The sequence below is a fragment of the Motacilla alba genome, chromosome 22, assembly GCF_015832195.1.
Source record: "Motacilla alba alba isolate MOTALB_02 chromosome 22, Motacilla_alba_V1.0_pri, whole genome shotgun sequence".
In the NCBI taxonomy this organism is placed as follows: domain Eukaryota; kingdom Metazoa; phylum Chordata; class Aves; order Passeriformes; family Motacillidae; genus Motacilla; species Motacilla alba.
Window position 1 is genome coordinate 1068651 of NC_052037.1, and position 14234 is coordinate 1082884.

At 50.2% G+C, this 14234-nt stretch overlaps 2 protein-coding genes across 2 annotated transcripts; both read right to left on the bottom strand.

Moving 5' to 3' along the window:
* Positions 1-99: 99 nt before the first annotated feature.
* Positions 100-3826, bottom strand: GNRH1 (gonadotropin releasing hormone 1). The gene is made up of 4 exons (XM_038160274.1): positions 3771-3826; positions 3105-3246; positions 2287-2382; positions 100-267 (listed from the first exon to the last, which is right to left on the bottom strand). Exons 2-4 carry the CDS (start codon positions 3243-3245, stop codon positions 226-228), a joined length of 279 nt encoding a protein of 92 aa, XP_038016202.1. The 5' UTR covers position 3246; positions 3771-3826; the 3' UTR covers positions 100-225.
* A 2375-nt stretch (positions 3827-6201) lies between these two features.
* On the bottom strand, positions 6202-14136 carry KCTD9 (potassium channel tetramerization domain containing 9). Its single transcript, XM_038160414.1, has 12 exons — positions 14012-14136; positions 12926-13047; positions 12278-12321; positions 12021-12117; positions 11768-11826; positions 11021-11149; positions 10532-10599; positions 10351-10446; positions 9183-9332; positions 8837-8942; positions 8456-8589; positions 6202-8269 (listed from the first exon to the last, which is right to left on the bottom strand). Exons 1-12 carry the CDS (start codon positions 14057-14059, stop codon positions 8153-8155), a joined length of 1170 nt encoding a protein of 389 aa, XP_038016342.1. The 5' UTR covers positions 14060-14136; the 3' UTR covers positions 6202-8152.
* Positions 14137-14234: the final 98 nt, after the last annotated feature.

Genomic DNA, 14234 nt, shown 5'->3' on the forward strand with positions numbered 1-14234 from the left:
CAGGACTCAAAACAGACCCTTCTCTGCTGCCCCCACTCTGGACTGGTTTGTGTTCTCTTCTACGTAAATAAAATAATCTACACAACGATTTTCCACTGTTTCAATGCAGTTTCAGAATATTTATTCACATACTGGTCCAAGCAAAGACCATTTGAGGAGGAATTTATTTTGACACAGTTTTGAAACCTCACTCTGGCTCGCGGCTCCATTTCACTTCAGAAATTTTTAAACCTTCTTTCTTCTGCCTTCTCCCTCCACCAGCCTCTCCTGTAACCACACACCAAATTCTGGGTTTAAAGAGCAGAAATGACTTGGAGGATGGAATTTGCAGGTGCTAAAATGCCTCAGAGGTGGGGGCCTGGCATGATTTGGATGATGAGCTGGGTGAGTATCTGGGGCTTGCTTCCCTGAAGTGCCTCAGGGAGGGGGAATTTTGTGCTCCCTCCACCTTCCCCAGGAAATGAGAACTGGAGTTTCTCCAGGGGTGGGACATTTCCGGCCACTCCCCTTTTTTTCCCTGTTTAATATTCCTGTAGCAACACAAGGAATGTGTTGGGTTGGAAAATCTGGGAGTGGGAAAAGCTCATTTGTTTTCAGTGTTATTAAGCAGCAAGAAACGAGAAGTTCTGAGCAAACCTCAGGATCTGCTGGGGTTTGGTCCTTTCAGCTCTGCCAAGACAGGCTGAGTTTCCCTCAGTGAGCCAGAAAGGGCTCATTTCAAATATCCTGGTAATTATTCTGGTGTGTTTTCCTGCCTAACATCATCTCTTGCAGTAAAAAAATACTTAACTATAGTAAATTACTGCAGCTGGCTCTTCACTGTTCCAGTGCTGCTGGAAATCATGGGCCCTGATTCCAGTACATGTTCAGTACAAATAGGATTAAAGATTAGCTAAAATCATATTTGTTTTAAGTAGTTTCTGCATGAAAATCCAGTGGGCTTCAGGCTCTGCGTTACTGTTGCTGATTTTATGAGCCTTTTCCAGGCTTGGCTCCTCGGTGAGCCTTGAGAGGCTTTCAAGCCCTCAGAGCTTTGGGGTTTGGCTTCATCTTTGAAGTAGAGATGGAGCTTTTGGGATGGCCCAGGGACACTTCCCAGGGAATGGTGGCCATCTGGCCCCATCAAGGTGTTGCTGGGTTAATGAAAAAGCCACTTTTGCCCGAGAGGGCTCGCTGTGTGTCAGTGAACTCCGCCGTGAGGCCTGTGCTGTGCCGCAGCGCACGGAAACGCACTGCCCTGCCCTGCTGGGGACCCTGGGGCAGCAGCTGCCATCTGGCTGTGCCCTGCAGCAGCAGGGACAGCCCTGGAGCAGGGACAGACCTGGGACAGCCCTGGGACAGGGACAGACCTGGGACAGCCCTGGGGCAGGGACAGCAGCAGGGACAGCCCTGGGGCAGGGACAGACCTGGGGCAGGGACAGCAGCTGAGACAGCCCTGGGACAGGGACAGCAGCAGGGACAGACCTGGGGCAGGGACAGACCTGGGGCAGGGACAGACCTGGGGCAGGGACAGCAGCTGAGACAGCCCTGGGACAGGGACAGCAGCTGAGACAGCCCTGGGACAGGGACAGACCTGAAACAGGGACAGCCCTGGGACAGAGACAGCCCTGGGACAGGGACAGCAGCTGAGACAGCCCTGGGACAGGGACAGCTCTGGGGCAGGGACAGCTCTGGGGCAGGGCCAGCTCTGGAGCAGGGACAGCTCTGGGACAGGGAGAGCAGCTGAGACAGCTCTGGAGCAGGGACAGCCCTGGGACAGGGACAGCTCTGGGGCAGGGACAGCCCTGGGACAGGGACAGCCCTGGGACAGGGACAGCAGCAGGGACAGCCCTGGGGCAGCAGCCGGGGGTGCTGTGGCTTTGCAGGGAGCTGGGGAGGGCTGGGCTTGGTCTGGGTCAATTGAGGCAGGAAACGCCAGCGCTACAGGGGAGCTTTGGAATGATGGATCCCTGTCCTGGGAGCGTCCCGGGAGGGATTGGGGAACAGTGCTGGGGAATGATGGATCCCTGTCCTGGGAGCGTCCCGGGAGGGATTGGGGAACGGTGCTGGTGGCAGTGACGGACCAGTGCAGGTAATTTTGGTCCAGTGGGAGGTGTCCCTGCCCATGGGACAAGGGGGATTTTGGGTCCCTTCCAACCCAAACCATCCTGGGATTCCATAATAAGGTCAGAGCCAGTACTTCCTCATGTGAGTTAAACTTTACTCCCTCGTCCTCCTCCTGCCCCTTTTTTCCCTCCCCTCATGCATCTTCTTTAGATTTTCCCATAGAAAAACCACATTACTCACCATGGCTTCCTTCAGATCCCTGATCCTGGAACTCTGGTACAAGCCTGGGCACTCACTCTGCTGCACCTCCTCTAATTTTTCCATTTCATTTGGAATCTGGATTGGAAAAGTGACATGAGGAAGTGACACAACCTTCAGGAAGGGAGAAGGGAGATTTTTCTGCCATTAAGGAACTCTACCCAGTTACAGATGGAGGTGAAATTACACCACTGACATTGTGTGGTGGAGTGTTCCACTGCACACCTGAAATTCACCTTTTCCTCACGAACCCCAGGGTGCTGAAAGGATGAGGAGGAGCTAGACATGAAGTGTTGATTGGAAAAGAGGGGAAAACCACTGCTGGACACAACCTTCCCCATGTGCTTTGTCATTTGATTGCTGAGCATCCACCACGTGCAAATTGCCAAAATGTTAAGGGAGGTGGAGGAATTGTCATAAAATAACCCATCAGAATGCTGGAATTTAGGGAGAGGATGAAATCAGATTTAACCTGGACCTCAGAGCTCCATCCCTTCCAAATTATTCCATGGTGCTTCAGTGGAAGTTCAAAGAGATTTTACACACAGTGATTATGAATTTTTCTTTTTCCTCTACACAATAGTTATACTTCTGCCAGCTACAGTGTGCTGTTCTTTGTGCCAGGCTGACAAATGTCACCTCGCCCCTGTTTTTCCAAATCCTACTTCAACCAAAGTGTTTATCCCCAGATCTGGGGGAGTGTGGGGGACAGACACAGGGACAGGTGTCGAGGGAAGCCTTTGTCACCTTTTTGGCTGCATTTTGTGCAGGCCAGGGTTGTTTCCCAGCCCAGGACCCACCTCCTGGAATGGTCCCAGCAGGACCTGGGCGCTCCTCTTGCCCCCTGGCTGGAGGCCATAGGACCAGTGCTGAGCCAGGCCCAGCCCCACGGACAGCACGCACAGCAGGACAGTGGCCACCATCCTCCTGGACTGCTCCATCCTGGCAGAGACAAAAAAACACCTGGCTGGTCAGAAAGGCATTGCAGCTCCATTGGTACCTTGGAGAGGGGTGGAAATGAGGCATTTCTGGGTCACAGCATCATGGAATGTGCTGAGCTGGAAGGGGCTCCCGAGGACGATGGAATTCCAGCTCCTGGCCCTGCACAGATGCCCCAAAAATCCCACCCTGTGCCTGCCCCAGTTCTGATCTGCCCCTCCTGGGCAGGAGCCCCAGCTGGATTTGCAGCCTCTCACAGTGCAGATTAGCTCACTTGAAAGAGATTGGACATCTGAAAAATTTGGATGAAGATCTAAATCAGGATTTCTGAGTTCCAGGCATGTGTGGACCTCAAAGGTTGCATTCCCTGGTGGTGTTTGGCAGATATGTTCAGCTGGTTTCTGCTCTGATGTCTCTGCTCCTTAAAAACTGCCCTTTGCGACCTCTTCTAATTTTTTTTTAATAGGAGCATCAGTAAGCCCTGGATAAATAAAAAGGGAATGTGGGATGTTGTTCCAGCACATTACCTGCTGCCTGAGAGATTGTGGAGTAACTCCAGCTCTTCTCCTGTGGAAAATGTCTGTAAATGTGCTCTCACCAACTTTTTATACCCAGTGCCACCCCGTTCCCTGCAGGAGACTTTTTCCACTGCTCCCCCCCAGGCTGCAATTTTGGTGTTACTGTTACAGTGGCTGTCATGCAGCACAAGCAAAGCCCATAATTGGGACACCCCAGTGCAGCAATTAAATCCAGCTCTTTTCTCTAAAAGTCATAAAAATAACAGCTTTGCTTTTAAGAGGTTGTAAATCCCACATTGGGATCCAGATGGTCCTGCTGGGAAATACAGGAGCTTTTCTGTCAGTGAGTTCTGGTTCCTTCGGTAAAAGTTCTTGGGTGAGTCTGAATTTGTTGAGGGTGTGGAATGGGTGAGGCATTGAGCTCAGTCTTTAAGAATCCTGGAATGTTTTGGGTTGGAAAAGACCATAAATTCATCTATTTCCACCCCTGCCGTGGGCAGACACCTTCCCCTATCCCAGGGTGCTCCAAGCCCCATCCAGCCTGGCCTTGGACACTTCCAGGGATGGGGAATTCGTGATCCCAGCAACACCTCATGCCCATCTTCATTGACACCAGGCATGAAGGAAAGCCTTCAGCGCTCAAACAGGAGCACAAATGCCCAGAGCAGCTTGAAATCCTCCTCCTTAATATTTAACTTCAGGTGCCTTGGTGTTCCTTGCTCGATAAAATGCCAGGTGGGATTGAACTGGGTGAGTCTGTGATTGTAAATGTGCTTCGCTGGAGTCTCTCATGTGAAGAGGATCCCCAAATCCTTTCTGGAAGGGCCTGGAGTGACAGGGACAAGGGGGAATGGGTTTAAACTGACAACAGAGAAGGTTTAGGTCAGGAAGAAATAGATAATTCGGGTTTATATTAGGACAAATTCCTTCCCTGTAAGGATGGGGAGGGGCTGGGGTTGAATTCCCAGAGCAGCTGGGGCTGCCCCTGGATCCCTGGCAGTGCCCAAGGCCAGGCTGGACAGGGCTCGGAGCAGCCTGGGACAGTGGAAGGTGTTGGGGATGGAATTGATGGAAATGACCCTTAAGGCCTCTTCCAACCCAAACCATTCCATGAGTCCCTATTTTTCAGTCTCGAGAGTTTGTGCACTGCAGATTTACAGACTCATTTGCATGCAGGAGTTCAGTTCAGTACTTTTGACTGCAGAAATTGTATTTTTCCCCACCTGGCTGCTCTTCTGCCTTGCTGTGCGCTGCTGTGTGAATGGCTCGTGTTCCCTGTTCTCCAAACATCCCCTGCCCCAGCTCCCACGACCTCTTGGAGCTTTAATGGATTAAAGTAATTCAGTAAGTCAGTAATTCAGGGAGGATTTGGTGAGTCTTAGCAGAGTCACTCTTCCTGCCCCCGGGCTCCTCCCGCTCCCGGCAGGGGCAGCCAGCACCGAGCTGAGCTCAGGCTCAACTGCTCAGGCTGCGAGAACAGCTGGGCTCAGAGCAGGAGTGTGGGGCTCAGAGCAGGAGTGTGGGGCTCAGAGCAGGAGTGTGGGGCTCAGAGCAGGAGTGTGGGGCTCAGAGCAGGAGTGTGGGGTTCAGAGCAGCTGTGTTGGGCTCAGAGCAGGAGTGTTGGGCTCAGAGCAGGAGTGTTGGGCTCAGAGCAGAAATGTTGGGCTCAGAGCAGGAGTGTTGGGCTCAGAGCAGAAATGTTGGGCTCAGAGCAGGAGTGTGGGGTTCAGAGCAGCTGTGTTGGGCTCAGAGCAGAAGTGTTGGGCTCAGAGCAGGAGTGTTGGGATCAGAGCAGGAGTGTTGGGCTCAGAGCAGAAGTGTTGGGCTCAGAGAAGTGTTGATTTCAGAGAAGTGTTGGGCTCAGAGAAGTGTTGATTTCAGAGAAGTGTTCCTGCTCCTCTGGCGGGCAGGTGGAGTCACCCAGGGATTTTCCTGTGTTTGGAGCCTCCTTCCTTCCCTGACGAGCCTTGCAAAAATGAGGGTCATTTAGAGGTAAAAGCAGAGCTGGTTTGGACATTTAGAGCTCAGCCCAGTAACTGCAGCTCTTTAACCACCACTTATCCGGGCTCTGATGAGTCTGCCCTGAACAGCTCCCAACTTTTTCTCCACAGGTTTCTGGTGCATCCACAGGAACTGGACTTTTATGACCCTTGGGTCCCTTCCAGCCCAGGACAGTCCATGGTTCTCTGACTAGTCTGCCTCCAACTATTTTATGAAGCGAATACAAAGGGTGGGGACATAAAGGCTGAGAAGTCTTGGAGAGGAATGACAAACCAAAACCAATCCCATGCAAACTCTCCCAATTAATGGCTCAGAACTCCCACAAGCACAGTTGTTTTTCCAAGAGGTATTTTATACTTAAAACTAAAAAATTCTTGTTCTTCTCACACAAACCAGGTAAGATTTGGGGTTTTTATTAAAATGAAGACAACCAAGGCACTTCTTTCTTTCACACTTTTTATTAATGCAACTTAAATGAGCTGGAACCTGCAAATTCTGCACAGGGCTCTTGACACAGCTCTGTCCTGGCAAAAGAGGTACCTAAAATCCAGCTGTGAGTGATGGTGCCACATGCTGTGATTATTCCATAGTGCTTCAGTGAAAGTTCAAAGAGATTTTATACACAGTGATTATGAAAATAGAGATATATTTTTTTTTCCATACAATAGTTTTACTTCTGCCAGCTACAAAATACGATAAAGAAAAATAATTCATTTGTTTCTCTAGCCCTAGGAATCTTCTACTGCAACAGACACAACATTCCCACTGAAAGCCATGAGGTGTGAGAAAGGACTCCAAAGTCACACTGTAACATTTCCCTGGAATCTACAGGTCATTTCTCCAAGGATATAGTGTTGTCCTAGAGCTTGATCCAGAGGGATCTGCAGGAAATTATCCCAATTCTGAACCTCGTGGCTCTGGGATTTTGAGCCTTGAAAGTTCACATCACTCACCTGAGTCAAACCAACTGGAAAAGGAGGGAGAATCCTGCAATTCCCCCCAAACGCATCCTTTCCTGACCATAACCATCTCTGATCCTCCCAGACTGGGGGCAAAGCAGCATTTTTGTAACAACAACTGAGACAAGACGACAGAAATTGCACTGCAAGGGAGAGACAACCCCCTGAAGAACTGTGGAACTCCAGCTCCTGTGGGACTCCAGCTGGGATCCACCGGTTCTTATTTCTCCTTTGTATTTCTACAGTAACAGCTTGATTTCCTTAAACTCAAGGTTAGCTTTAACTTTGGGGTGGTTTAAGCATCTGAGGTAAGTTCTTGATGCACCTTTTTTCTATTTTTTGGTATAGTTTCTTCATGTGCTTTTTGATTGTGTGTAAAATAAAGGTGGTGTGAGCTGAGAACTCCACGGATCCTCCAGGGAAGCGGCTCCTTATCCACACCGGGGGTGCTGAGGCCTCTGCCCTGCACAACTCCCCCACACAGGCAGCTGCAGCTGCTCTCTGCACAGGCATGGCAGCTGTGGGAGGGCATGGAGGGCACCTGGCCCCAGGCAAGATGCTTTTACAGCCACCTGAAGCAGCCCAAGCAGAACAGGAAGAGCCAGCTGGGAAAAGGATGATGCCCAGGGAGCTTCCAGGGAGTCTTTGCATAGTACGTGGAGGGGAAACAGGGAAAGATTCTCCTGCTGAGGTCATGAGGGGAGGGCAGAGCACGAGCTGGGGCCCCTCGGCCTCTCTCTGCTTTGGTGCCAGCTCCGTACTTTCCTCTCTGCACTGAATTCACCACAAAGGGTGAAAACACTGCAGAACTCCAGCCTGGAGTGGTCAGCACACGTGAAAGCAGGATTTTTGCCACCAGCTGAGACTACAGTGCACCTCCACGCTCATTTGGGGAGGATTAATTAAAGATGCCCAATTTCTGAGCAGGGATGTTCCCATCAGCTTCCACCCCAGCAGAGACCTGAGCACCCCCTGGGGACACCGAGCCACCCCTGGCACGGATCCAGCCTGGAGATACACCTGTAAACCTCCACTTGGTTGCTACTGTACAGGAGGAACATTTTCTATTCATATTGCAGCTACAGATTTAATAAATAGAATTGCATATATTGTGCTTTATAAATTAAAATGCATTCCAAAGTGAGGCAATGCTAAACAATAAACCACTGAACCTTTCCCCCCCAAACCAGCCACGCTCTCCTGATTCCAGCACCAGCCTGCTTCCTCACTCTGCTCACAGAGGTACAAACTCTCTGCTGGTACCTCTGAAAAACAAAAATTCCCTCCCCAAAAGTGATCAAAAAGAGTTTACCTAGGCACTACTGCAAATGTAAGGTGGCTAATAACCATGACTTGAACTCAGCAAGGGGAGGAGGTGAAGCAAGTCACGATGAATGTTTGGATTCCTTCCTCTTCAGCGTGTTCTGGCCCCTATCTGACACTCTGGGACATGTGCAGGGGTGTCAGCATCTCCTCAAAGATGGCTCCTTTCACGTTGGATCCCCTCAAATTTGCTTCTTGTAGGTCACAACCTGACAGATCACAATTCTGAAGGGGGAAAGGAAAAATAATGTCAACCGAATAGAGACAGAACTCTTCAAAAGTTCAACTCCTCTTCCCGTAACTCCATTTAACTTTGCAGCTGGAGGAAAGCCAGCAATCCCCCAATTACCATCTTTTTGTACACATCCATATACTTGTATTTGTATGTCCAGGAAATGAGTGCTAACCCACCTCCAGGTCAGTCCCTGCCAGCGTGGCTCCCCGGAGGTTGCAGTTCTTGAGCTTGGCGTTCTTCAGCGTGGCCACGCGCAGGTTAATCCCGGTCATCTGACTGCCCTCCATGTCCACACCCTTCAGGTTGGCACCTGCAACACAGCCACACACAGGCTGCAGGGAAAGCAGCCACAGGCACAGCAGCTCCAGGAGAGGCTTCCCAAGAGCTGGGTGAACCGGGAGAGGCCAAGGCAGAACTGGGAATTCAAGGAATATTTGACAGAACAGCCCAGAGCTGAGGGCTCTTCCCAGGCACTGTACAAACACAGCTGAACTTCTGCCACGTACATGTACAGGCACAGGGCTGATTCCAGGGAATAATTAACAGGCAAAACTTACCTTCCAAATTAGCTTTAAGGCCTGATGGATCTTCAAAGTTGCAGCCCTTCAGGGATGCTCCCTCTGCGTTGGAACACAACATCTTCACCCCCTGCAGGTTTGCACACTGGCAGAGAAGGGATGCGAGTCACGAGGGGGTCAGGATAAACACCAGCCACCAGCAGAACACAGATTTAAATTCTGCACTGCAATTGCATCCCCCAGAGCACAACCCCCCGTTACTGCGAGGAAGCGTGGGAGCACTGTGAGTGGAACAAGCACAGAAAACACTGGGACACTGATTTCTTTGTTCCAATTCCTGTTTCTCGAGACGAGCGCAGGGCAGCCCAGGCTGCAGCACCCTTACATCCAGCACGGATCCAGAGAGGTCGGCTCTCTCCAGGTTGGCACAGCACAGGTTGGCGTGGGCCAGGTTGCAGCGGCTCAGATTGGCCATCTTGAAGTTGATGTAGCGAAGGTCCAGGCGGGAAAGGTCAGCTCCACTGAAATTCAGCCCCTGCAAAAGCCAGTGAACACCCCCAGAACGCTCACAGGAGGGAACGGGGAGGTCTGGACACAAAAGAATCAAAAGAAACATGTCTGGGAAGTTGTGTATATAAATCCGTACAGATAAACAGATGCACTGACACGCTGCCAGAACCTTAAAGGGGCTGATAAAAAGATGGGAGACACTTTTTCTATGGACAGAGAATGCCAGGACAAGGGGCAATGGATTTGGAGATCAGGTTTAGATGAGATATTGGGAAGAATTTCCTCCCTGTGAGGATGGGGAGGGGCTGGGATGGAATTCCCAGAGCAGCTGAGGCTGCCCCATCCCTGGAAGCATCCAAGGCCAGGCTGGAGCAGCCTGGAACAGTGGAAGGTGTCCCTGCCCACAGCAGATTGGAACAAGATTATCCTTAAGGTCCCTTCAACCCCAAACCATTCCACAGTCCTCTATAAACAGACACAAGATCATTTACTCTATCACATAACACCATGAAATGTAAAAGCAAAGCTCTCAAGATTTGGATATTTCCTTCAAACAGGCTGTGGTTTGAAACTGTAAGAGGGCAGGGTTGGATCGGGTGCTAGGAAACAATTCCTGGCATTCTGCTGGAGGCAAAGGCTGAGCTCCCTCATATTACTGTGGGTCTTCAGGGCAGTCAGGACTTGGTGAAGGGGAGATCTTGACTCCATTTCAGAAGGCTGGTTTATTATATTATGATATATATTACATTAAAAAGACCACACTATAACTGTACTACAGAGAGAAAGATTCATCAGAAGGCGAGACAGGAATAGAAAGGAATGAATAACAAAGTTCTGTGACTCCAGAGAGTCCCAGAGCTGCTGCCTCCTGGACTGGCCACCAAGCAGAAACATCCCACACTGAGCAATGGAGGCAGCACCTGCTGCATCCCACAGCAGCAGATCACAAATTGGTTACACTCGAAGCTGAGGCCCTTCAGCTTCTCAGGAGAAGAAAATCCTAGCGAAGGGATTTTCATAAAATATCACAACCACCCCCTCACCTGACAGCGCAGCTCGGACTTGGTGGGCGTGGCCAGCAGGAACCGCACGAACTCCTTGCGAGAGATGGGAGAGTGATCCTCGGCCGGCTGCGAGTTCTGGGGACAGGGGACAGGGACAGCCTGAGTGTCACACTCCCTGCGAGAGCAGGACTGCATCCAGGCCTTACAGACAGCAAGGTACCTTAATAGCAACCTCCAGGTGTTCAATGAGGGAGTCGATCCCAAAAAACCTGGCTTCTTCCAGAACCCCTACAAACAAAGCAGTGCTGGTTATTGCAGGAGCGGCTGAGCCAGGGAGCAGCACCCTTCTCTCTCCCCTCACTGCAGAACACACACACACTCTACTGCATGAACTGGGAGAGAGAAAAGGTCTGCTTGCAGCTAAAAGGAAAAACACAACTCAGACACGACATTTCCAACAGCAGCATTAGGGTAAAGAGATCAGAATTCCAGATATTATTCCAGTATGGATTTTTAATCCTCCAGAGAGAAATAACCAGCCTATCCTCATTAAAGCAAGCACACGGAGCTGCACTGCTGAGAATAAATCCACCACAGGAAAACTCCCAACCACGGGGCGAGCACACAAAGCTCCCCCTGGCTTCACCACGGGCAAAGCTTTCATTGCAAGGAGGAACAATTCAGGAGATGTCAGACAGGCAGTACCTACCTAGCAAATTAATGCCATCATTTACAATGAGCTGTCCGTGACGCAAATAGTTCAAAATGGGCTCAAAATACTCGGGACTGCGGTCAATGAGGAAAGCTCCTCTAGGATCTTGCTTATTCCCCCAAGCATCTGTTTCCACAACATATATATATATACAATTACTTTTGATGTAGTAAAAGAAGAGCATTTGCTTCAGTTTTCAGAGGTTTTAATTACCAAAGGGGACTGGAATAGCAAATATTCCACTTGGAAGGTGGTTCGGAGGGAGAAGGAAGGAAAAGAGGAGTGGGGGGGAAAAATCAGCTTAAAATGCACTTGTTCCTGCTCTGAACAACTGAATTTTTACCACATACAAAAGAATCCTAGCTAGGATAAAAGCAGCACTGAGATCTTAGTCTGATTGTCTCCCCAGGGCTGGCTCGTGCAGTTTGCACATTGGCTCTGCTGACAAAACTGAGGAAGATGCAACAAGATGAAAACCTCAAATCAAACAAACAAACAAAGGACCCAAACTACGCAGAATGGAGGGGAGCTGTACTTGCAGCTTGTGAGACAGATGATCAACATTAGGTGGTGAGATGATAGAGAAACAAAAGCTTTAAAAAATGATTCCCTGTTCTGCTCTGGTACTTTAACATACTCCGGATATTTTACTTCATGAACAAGAGCCTCAGCTTGACAGTGACTTTTGCCTACTTTGCTCATTTATTACTTAAAAATAATAAAAGTTCATCTCAACAGACTCACCTTTGTCTTTGAACATGTGTGCCAACATACTGTCAGGTTCTTTGTTAACCAAAGTGCTCCTGGAAAACAAAAGCAGCCCAGCTTTACTCTTCTTTCATCTGCAAATGTTTAAGAATTAATTTCTTGCAAATCTGTGGTGGCAAATACAAAATACAGAGAAAGCTGCAGGAGTCAAAGACCTCCTGCTTCACAGTAAGTTACTTTTTAAGGCATTTTGCTTTATTGAAATGAGGTTTTTGAAGACCATTTTTACCGGGTGGTGGTGAAATATCTGCCTCCCACGTTGAGAGTCAGCCAGTCTGTGTGGGACCCTGTCAGCTCCTCCTGAGCTCTCCCATCAGTCTGAGGATCTGCAGACAATCAAGAAAGGAATTACTGGAAAATGTGTTCATATTCTTTAATTACAAAGAGGTATCTTCTGAAACCACCACAAAATAAAATCTTAAGTTTATATGAAAGCAAAATAAACTCTATTAAATAACAGGTTAAAGATAAGAATTGCAGACTCACCAATGAAGGGCTCCCCTTCACAGACAAACAAAACATCATCATCCCTGGGACAGGAGGGGGCAGAGGGAAGAGAAAAAGAAGGTTAATCATCATTTATTGTTCATCTAATTGGCAGTGGAACCTCTCCTGATTCTTTCAGGTAAATTATGACCAGTGGCCTTTAGCTGGAACTTCTGATTTTTAGCTGTATTTTGCAGGTTCTACTGGATTGGAGTGGACTGACTTCAGCAGAGATTTTATCTGCAGCAGCCAGGTCAGGACCACTTGTGTAATCAATTAATTCTTACAAAATAGCTGCTTTTCTCCCCAGTCTGAGGCTGTTCTGTGAAGCCAAAGTACTGCCAGAATTTGTCTCCTTTATAGAAAACCCCCCATTCTGGGGCTGACTGGAATAGTGGGGATTTCATGGCACAAACATTGCCTGGAATCAACACAGGAGCAGGTGAGAAGGCCTCAAACACAGCTTGAACCAAGTTCTGAATCAATAAATGATCTGAAGTTAAAAAGACACGAGAGGACCTCTGGGCATCCTGGCTGGAAATGATCACAGCTGGTTTTAGGGAAAGCACTGGCTATGGATTAAGGAGGATTAACAGGTTAGTCTCTTAATCCACAGCCCTGATTTGCCTTTTCCTGGCTGATCCTCACCTAATCAAAGCAATATCATCAATGAGCCCCCCTTTCCCGTTGTAAACGCTGGTGGCTTTTATCCCAAGCTTGCTGCTGGCCACAGAGAGCAAATCTGAGAGAGTCCCATACACAGCCACGACCTGGGGGAGGAGAGAAGAGGAGGCTGTGAATACAAACAGACCCAGGGAACTGTGCTCCAGAAGTTCTGCCACTTCAGATTTATCCGGGCTATCGGGAGGAGCAAAATCCATCTGGTTCTCGACCAGGAAAGAAGGGAAAAGAGCAGTTTTGGTGCTGGAACACAAAACCAGGGTGACTTACACAGCTCCCACCAAACCTCACTGCAACAGCAGGGAGGGAATAAACGTTGGTGCTGCAGGAATGTAATTCAGTTGTTCATTTCTCTAAAGAAATATCGCAGCTTGTTCTGTCCCAAGCCTCTCCCCAATGTACTTCCCTCCCTAAAACCAAGGATGAAAGGACGGGCACGTGAACTGCCTGCACTCGGGATGCGGATGGAAAATCGAGAGCACGGGCACAATTCAGCAGAACTGCAAGGCTGAAATGCAGCCACAGGAACCCCTGCGCTCCAGGCCCGGGTGGAAACAGCGGGATCACGGGCAGAATTAAGAGAATTAATAATTAATACACGTTAAAGCAGAGTCACATCAAGGTCTACACTCAGAATACGGATGGAAATATCAAGATCTCTCTGGGGAACTGCATCCCAGGGCCTTTTTCTCTGCTGGACAAGCACCGGTTAGGCCTAAAAACCACTATTATCAGTCTTGAGGCGATCTTAGCGAGGTTTTCAGCAATTAAACGCGATTATTCCCAGGGTACCCGCACGCAGGGTCCGTCTCCCCCCAGAGCCCTCATCCCACAGCGGCGCCTGACACGAGCGGCCGGAGCGGCTCCCTCAGGGCACCCAGCGCCTCCCGCCGCGACAAACGCCCGCCTGCCGCGATTCCCTCCGCCGGCACCGAGGGGGGACCCGCGCCCCGCTCCCGCGGCACGGCGCGGCGCGGGCCCGGCTGCCCCGGGAGGCCGCGGGAGGCCCGAGCAGGGCCCCGCGGGCAGCGCACGGCCCCGGCCCGGCCTCACCTTCCCGTTGCGGGCGCTGCCGTTGACGAACAGCGTCACCCGCCTCATGCTGCGCCCGCCGCCGCGCCGACACCCGGAAGGGGCGGCCGCTGACGGGCAGGCCCCGGGGCCAACCGGCGCCGCGCTGCGCCGAGTACCTGCCCAATGGGCACCGAGGAGGCGGGTCAAAGCCGGAACGGCAGCCAATCGCGAACAGAAGAAGCACCCATATTTGCATAAACCC

Coding starts and splice junctions, on each gene's coding strand:
- GNRH1 (XM_038160274.1), bottom strand. CDS start 3,245: ATGGAGCAGTCCAGGAGGATGGTGGCCACTGTCCTGCTGTGCGTGCTG. Junction 2,383..3,104: donor TGCTGGGACCATTCCAGGAG/GTGGGTCCTGGG, acceptor TTTCCAATCCAG/ATTCCAAATGAAATGGAAAA. Junction 268..2,286: donor GGGATCTGAAGGAAGCCATG/GTGAGTAATGTG, acceptor GTGTGGTTACAG/GAGAGGCTGGTGGAGGGAGA.
- KCTD9 (XM_038160414.1), bottom strand. CDS start 14,059: ATGAGGCGGGTGACGCTGTTCGTCAACGGCAGCGCCCGCAACGGGAAG. Junction 13,048..14,011: donor GCAGCGCCCGCAACGGGAAG/GTGAGGCCGGGC, acceptor CTCCTCCCCCAG/GTCGTGGCTGTGTATGGGAC. Junction 8,270..8,455: donor TGGCAGGGACTGACCTGGAG/GTGGGTTAGCAC, acceptor TTCCCCCTTCAG/AATTGTGATCTGTCAGGTTG.